The sequence below is a fragment of the Sinocyclocheilus grahami genome, unplaced genomic scaffold (genome assembly GCF_001515645.1).
Source record: "Sinocyclocheilus grahami isolate Dianchi unplaced genomic scaffold, SAMN03320097.WGS_v1.1 scaffold1828.1, whole genome shotgun sequence".
NCBI lineage: Eukaryota > Metazoa > Chordata > Actinopteri > Cypriniformes > Cyprinidae > Sinocyclocheilus > Sinocyclocheilus grahami.
Window position 1 is genome coordinate 33,097 of NW_015507007.1, and position 6,631 is coordinate 39,727.

Genomic DNA, 6,631 nt, shown 5'->3' on the forward strand with positions numbered 1-6,631 from the left:
TTTTTTTTTTGCATGAGTACAACAACATGAGAATGAATAAATAATATCAGAATTTTCATATTATGGTGAACTACTTTTTTAATTAACAGACGTTGTCAGAGATAGCAGCTGGTGCGTTTGATCTGACAAACTTTGAGATGGTGCACATGCCAGCAATGCTACTTCACTCTCTTTTCCATATTGTTTTGTTATCTCACACCAATCTCCATCAATAGCATGTGAAAAATAGAAATAAACAAATTGAGCTTTCATACATATTGTTCATGAGGCCTGTTAGATAAAAGGTGCGTGACAGCTCTTTATCACAGTAGCTTTTCTCCCTCTCTCTCTTTGAAATTGCAAGAGAAAGCAATTAATCCATTATTTGCTGAACTGGGTTACAGTGAATGATATTGATCATGTGTTGATGCCAATGTCTGAGCTGCTGCGTTGCAGAAATTGAGCCACTTCTCACCCAAATGCACATTCCTCCCTCTTTTCTCCCCTCATATCCTTGATTAATCTAAGAGTCAAACCATTAAAAACTTCAAACACAAAGCAATGGTTGCCTGGGTGTAACCAGGTTTTCAATTTTAATTCCAATTGGCCTGTAAGACCACAAATGTTGATGCCACTTACTGACACATCAATACAGATACTTACTCCTAATTCTGATTGGATCAGATTTTTTGTATAAAATCTAAGAACACACACTTTTGATCACACATGTTATATGAATAGCAAATTTAACTGGTATCTGTTTGCTATATGGTCCCCAGTTTGAGTCACTTGCTTTAAGGTTTGTGTCTGTAAGGAAATTATGAAAAACTTTCAAACCCACCTTGAAAAATATTCAATGAAATTATTGTGACCGTGAGCCCCCATCTCCATCACATAGTCATGTTATGTAACGACCTTTTGTTGTTATAGGTGTAAAGGTTATATAGGTCTTCTGTCTATAAAGTCTTTCAAGTTATAAAGCAGTTTCTTTCTGTCATTCTTTGACTTTTTCCATCTCCTTTTATAGCTGTCCTTCTCTTGAGCTGTCTTGTTTCTTTGTCTGAAGCACTGGACACGTTGTTTTCATCCTTGTAAGGAACTAGACTGGCTTTGACATTTTCAACACAATTACTAACCTGACTCTCACACAAAAACCTAAACGAATTACTTTCCATCTGCGTCCTACTGAAACTTTCATCTGCAGCAAATCCTATCCACTCGAACCGATCAAACTCCTGCAGTGTGACATTGGCAGTCCATCAGTGCAGGCAAAGAAGGCAGAGCCTCCAAAAACATTATGAAAACAGTATGTAATAATTGTATTTTATTCCAAATGTCTACATTATATTCTACATTTTACAGCTGTTTATCTACTTTCTAGTGTACGTAACTCAGATGAATACAATGCATACGCTGCATATACTCTAAATTTCCCCTCAAGCACTGAATTAATTGAACTGAATTAATCCTTAAACTACATTTGTTGCTCTATTTTTTAAAGGCATGAGTGGTGGCCCTGGCTTACATAAGTACACTATGCGCACATCCTGCTAATCAAACCTAGCACCATGCGAAACCAATGCTAGCAACAGTCGAGCTACAGGTACATTAGGCTGATTCTGACCAAAGACACTCATCAAGAACGAATGAACGCACTCCTAGATAGTCCATGAAACCCACAAAGGTCTCATAGCCTTAAATAAACCTCCAGCCTCATTCATCAGCAACACCACTTATTAAACACAAACCTGAATAACTAAGAAAAAAAGTCAAATGTACAACAGAGCCCAACAAGATGATGATAAAACTAATAATTATAATAACTAATCAACTATTAAAGTAAAAACAAAAAAATAAAGACAGCAAAACACTGAGGTATTAAGTAAAAGACTGGCTCCACAGTTTATAATTTGGAGATTAATTAATAACAGTTTCAGACCCTGACAGATAATGCTAGTTATAATATTTCTAGGCCTGCTAATAAATATTTCCTAGCTAAAATCCATTTCATTTTGTTTGTTATATAAGCACACAGTGAGCATTGTATCCGTGTGTCCTTCACCAAAACAACAGATTTTTCTACTTTGGATTTCATCAAAACAACAGCATGTAAAGGCTTGACGTCTGCTTTATTCATGTGGTCATTTGCAGTTAATTGTCTAATTGTGTGTGTGTGTGTTTTTAAGAGAGCATATAGTAGACGTAAATGAATAATATAGTCACAACTGGCACACATGTGTGGAGAACATGACAAAAACAGCAAATATGAAAGAATAGATGCTGTGTATACAGTTGCTTTTGTGGCAAGTTGTGCACTCATGTGCATTCATGAAAATGTATGACACTTGTCAAGTATCATCAGATGGTAACTGTACCAAGTTTTGAGTGTCAGTAATTTAGACTTACACCTGATTTCTTGACTGGATGATTGTACATCATCCCAACTTATTCCACAGGTATGTAAAAATGTACAACAGAGCCCAACAAGATGATGATAAAACTAATAATTATAATAACTAATCAACTATTAAAGTAAAAACAAAATAATAAAGACAGCAAAACACTGAGGTATTAAGTAAAAGACTGGCTCCACAGTTTATAATTTGGAGATTAATTAATAACAGTTTCAGACCCTGACAGATAATGCTAGTTATAATATTTCTAGGCCTGCTAATAAATATTTCCTAGCTAAAATCCATTTCATTTTGTTTGTTATATAAGCACACAGTGAGCATTGTATCCGTGTGTCCTTCACCAAAACAACAGATTTTTCTACTTTGGATTTCATCAAAACAACAGCATGTAAAGGCTTGACGTCTGCTTTATTCATGTGGTCATTTGCAGTTAATTGTCTAATTGTGTGTGTGTGTGTGTTTTTAAGAGAGCATATAGTAGACGTAAATGAATAATATAGTCACAACTGGCACACATGTGTGGAGAACATGACAAAAACAGCAAATATGAAAGAATAGATGCTGTGTATACAGTTGCTTTTGTGGCAAGTTGTGCACTCATGTGCATTCATGAAAATGTATGACACTTGTCAAGTATCATCAGATGGTAACTGTACCAAGTTTTGAGTGTCAGTAATTTAGACTTACACCTGATTTCTTGACTGGATGATTGTACATCATCCCAACTTATTCCACAGGTATGTAAATAAATACATTATCATGATCCCCTCCATGAAATCTGATCATAAGTGGTGACAGGAGATGCATTTGATACAAATTTTAACATAATTTTCTATAACACTTTAGATTAGTTTTTTTTGTTTTTTTTGGGACGCCTAATTTGATGCTTATTAATAGTTAGTAAAGTAGTTGTCAGATTTAGGTGTGGGGTCGGATTAAGGGATCTAAAATATGATCATGCAGAATAAGACATTTATACGTGCTTTATAAGTACTAAGAAACAGCCAATATGCATGCTAATAAGCAACTAGTTAATAGTGAGATTTGATCCTTTAAATAAAGTGTTACCCAATTTTCTGCTTGATTGTGTACAAACTAAGACAGGTCTTACCATAGTTGGGGTAGCAGACTTTAAGCCAGCACACACAGGACAGTACGGTCAGGTTACTGAGGCTGCAGATACCAAACAAAACTCCACAGAAGGCATAACACATACACATCACCTCCGTGAACAACCACCTGAAAAGAGAATAAGATATTAATATGTGCACTCGTTTACAGTGCACAATCGTGTACACAATCCTGATATCCAATATAATCCCATTTTTGAAAGTGAAAGTGATGTGACGCGGTCAAGTATGGTGACCCATACTCGGAATTAGTGCTCTGCATTTATCCCATCCAATGTGCACACACAGCAGTGAACACACACACACCGTGAACACACTCCCAGAGCAGTGGGCAGCCATTTTTTTTGCTGCTGTTATTATTCTGTTATTACTGTTAGTTATTTGTTGTGTTGTGAGGTTAAAGTGGTAGTTCACCCAAAACGTGAGTTTGCTCTTGCACATGTCATTATGCAACAGGAAGCTGGTGCTCCAGACTCTCGTGAATGTGCTCAGGACTGTTTGCCTGAGGTTCTGGATTACAGGTTCGCTTCATAAGACCTCAATATATCGTCAGGAGCCACAGGCATTAAATTTGATCTGCCTGTATATGCTTTTTTGACTCTCAAAGTGATGGTAGCTGGAGTTGCATTTTATGAGTCACTAATTTTGCATTTAACAAACTGTCACGATATGCTGGAGCAAGGGAACGAGGAAACGAGGAGACGTGGAAATTTTACAAAACGAGAGTCTTTAGTAATCCAACAGGGAGTCAAAGAGCACAAGGAAGACGTTTACAACAAGTAGACCTGATAAAGGAAGACAGAACAAACAGGAACTTAAATACAAGGGATAATTACTTAATAATTAGTAAGATAATTAGACTAATTAACTAAACAAGGACATGAACATGACCAAAAAAGGGAACACACGAACAGAAATAGGGGCAAAACATAACTAAACAGGTCCATGATCCTGACATAGTGCCCCCCTCCCTGAAGGCCGTAGAACAATGGGGGGGGGGGGCCCGGGGGGGAACTTGGGGGGGGGCTTAGAAGGAAGAGAGACATCCGGGAGGGGGCCGGCAGACAGAGACCAGGGAGGTGATGAAGGAGGGAGGAGACAGGAGGGGCCCGGAGCAGGTGGAGCACAGCAGGACCCAGGCCACAGCCATAATGGCGGCCCACGGAGGAGCCGACGGAGGGAGGAGCCATGGGGGAGGAATGGCTGCCGACTCCAGGGGGCCGACCAACGGCGGCGGAGCAGGTGCTGGAGGAGCCCGAGGTGGAGACGGAGAGCCGATGAGCCAGGCCGACGGGGAGGATCCGGAGGTCCTAGGCAGAGCAGATGTGAAGGATCTGGATCCGGGAGGCCACGGTGGAGCCGGAGCGACAGAGGACTGAGGAGGAGCCAAGGGGATGAAGGAGCCTGACGGAGCCGGAGGAGTGGAGTCCCGATGTGCAGGATGGTCAACACCAGACCAAGGCGGAGCCGGAGTAATGAGGGAGCCCGGCGGAGCTAGTGGACTGCCGGGCCACAACGGAGAGGAGATAGCACGGAGCTATGGTGGAGCCAACGGGTCAACGGGCCAAGGTGGAGTCCGGGCCTCAGATGCGGAGGTGAGAGATTCTCCAGCCATGGCGACGATGGAGGATGGCAGTCCCGCAGAGTTCACACCGCATAGATGGTGGGCTGAGGGCAAGCAGAGGGGCTGCCAGACGACAGCGGAGGAGGAGGCAGGACCGGGGGGGAGGGCGGGTATTTGTGAGCCTCCGGGTTTTCAGGCCAGAACTTAGGAATGGGAGCCCTCTCCTCATCGGTGTGGCACAGTGGCTGCACCATACACAGCTCACCCCAGCAGCGGTGCAGGGGGCAGAGCTCCTCTCCGCACTCACACTGTCCGCGGCTTTCTCCCTTGTGGCGGGCGTTGTTGCTGGCTCACACACCTTGACTGACGTCATCATCAGCTGCAACGGCTCCATGGCGATCCTCAGCTCTGTCGCTCCGTACGGCGATGACTCGTCGGTCGCGGCGGGCTCCGGCTCTCCATCAGCGGTGGGCTCGGGCATGCGCTCTGCGCAGCGGAGACATGGTGGGCAAAACATTTATTTACAAAAAATAAATAAAAATTAATTTTGTTAATTTGTGTATTTATAAAATTTTTATTTTAAATAAGTAGCCTAAGCCTACAATGACAATAAGATACATTAAAACATGAGCCAAGTTGAATAAAATTGATTGTGAAAGTCATTACAATTTATTAAACTGTTTACCCAAATTAAGAATTACAACCATTTCTACAGACATAGCAAAAAGACAGTAGAGAAAGAGCGAGACCGTCTATTTGCCTCAGCAGCAACTAATCTCTCATTATCGGATCTGTAGTGGTTATTTTGATCTTTAACGTTAGATTCTTGGAACAAAATTAATGCTTACATTTAATTCAATATTACTCTTAATCAGGGCCGTGCAGAGACCTTTGGAGGGGCAGGTGCTCAAAGTATAAAAGGGGCACATGGAACACAGCTTTAAAGGGGTCAAATGATGTGATTTCAAGTTTTCCTTTCTCTTTGGAGTGTTACAAGCTGATTGTGCATAGATAAGATCCCTGAAGTTGCAAAGACTAAAGTCTCAAAACCAAAGAGATATTCTTTATCAAAGTTAAGACTCTGCCACGCCCCCCTAAAACGGCTCGTTCTAACACGCCCCCACATATCTACCTCACTATGTGGAAATATTTGCATAATGCCGCCCAAATGTGCACACAAAGAAAGAAGGCGTGGTTTCAGTAACCGCAGTTAGTGTTGAAGCAGTCATGTCAGGGAGACGGTGTGTTTTTCTAGGCAAAAGCAAAAGCACTTTATTTGGCCTTCCGAAAGTAGATGCATTTAGGAATCTTTAAGATCACTTACAACAGAACAGCAATGCATTTTATAGATGACCGTTTCGTGAACCTAGGAGAGGAAGTAATTCTGACTTTGCTATGACAATCCGGCGCTTCTGAATCAGCTACTGTTTTGTTAAAAAACATACCTAATTTAAATTAGGCTTAGCTACTGTTTTGTTATTAGTTTAAGTATTTGCTATCGACTGTTCAAATGCGGAGTTTTGCGCATCATGTGTGTGTGTGTG

At 41.2% G+C, this 6,631-nt stretch overlaps 1 protein-coding gene across 1 annotated transcript in view; it reads right to left on the minus strand.

Annotated features, from left to right (window-relative positions):
- Positions 1-6,631, minus strand: part of LOC107572883 (opsin-5-like) — a 39,852-nt gene that overhangs the window by 16,830 nt on the left and 16,391 nt on the right. The window contains exon 3 of the mRNA XM_016259309.1: positions 3,505-3,632. Within this exon, the coding sequence (XP_016114795.1) occupies positions 3,505-3,632 (128 nt within the window). The remainder of the gene's footprint in view (positions 1-3,504; positions 3,633-6,631) is intronic.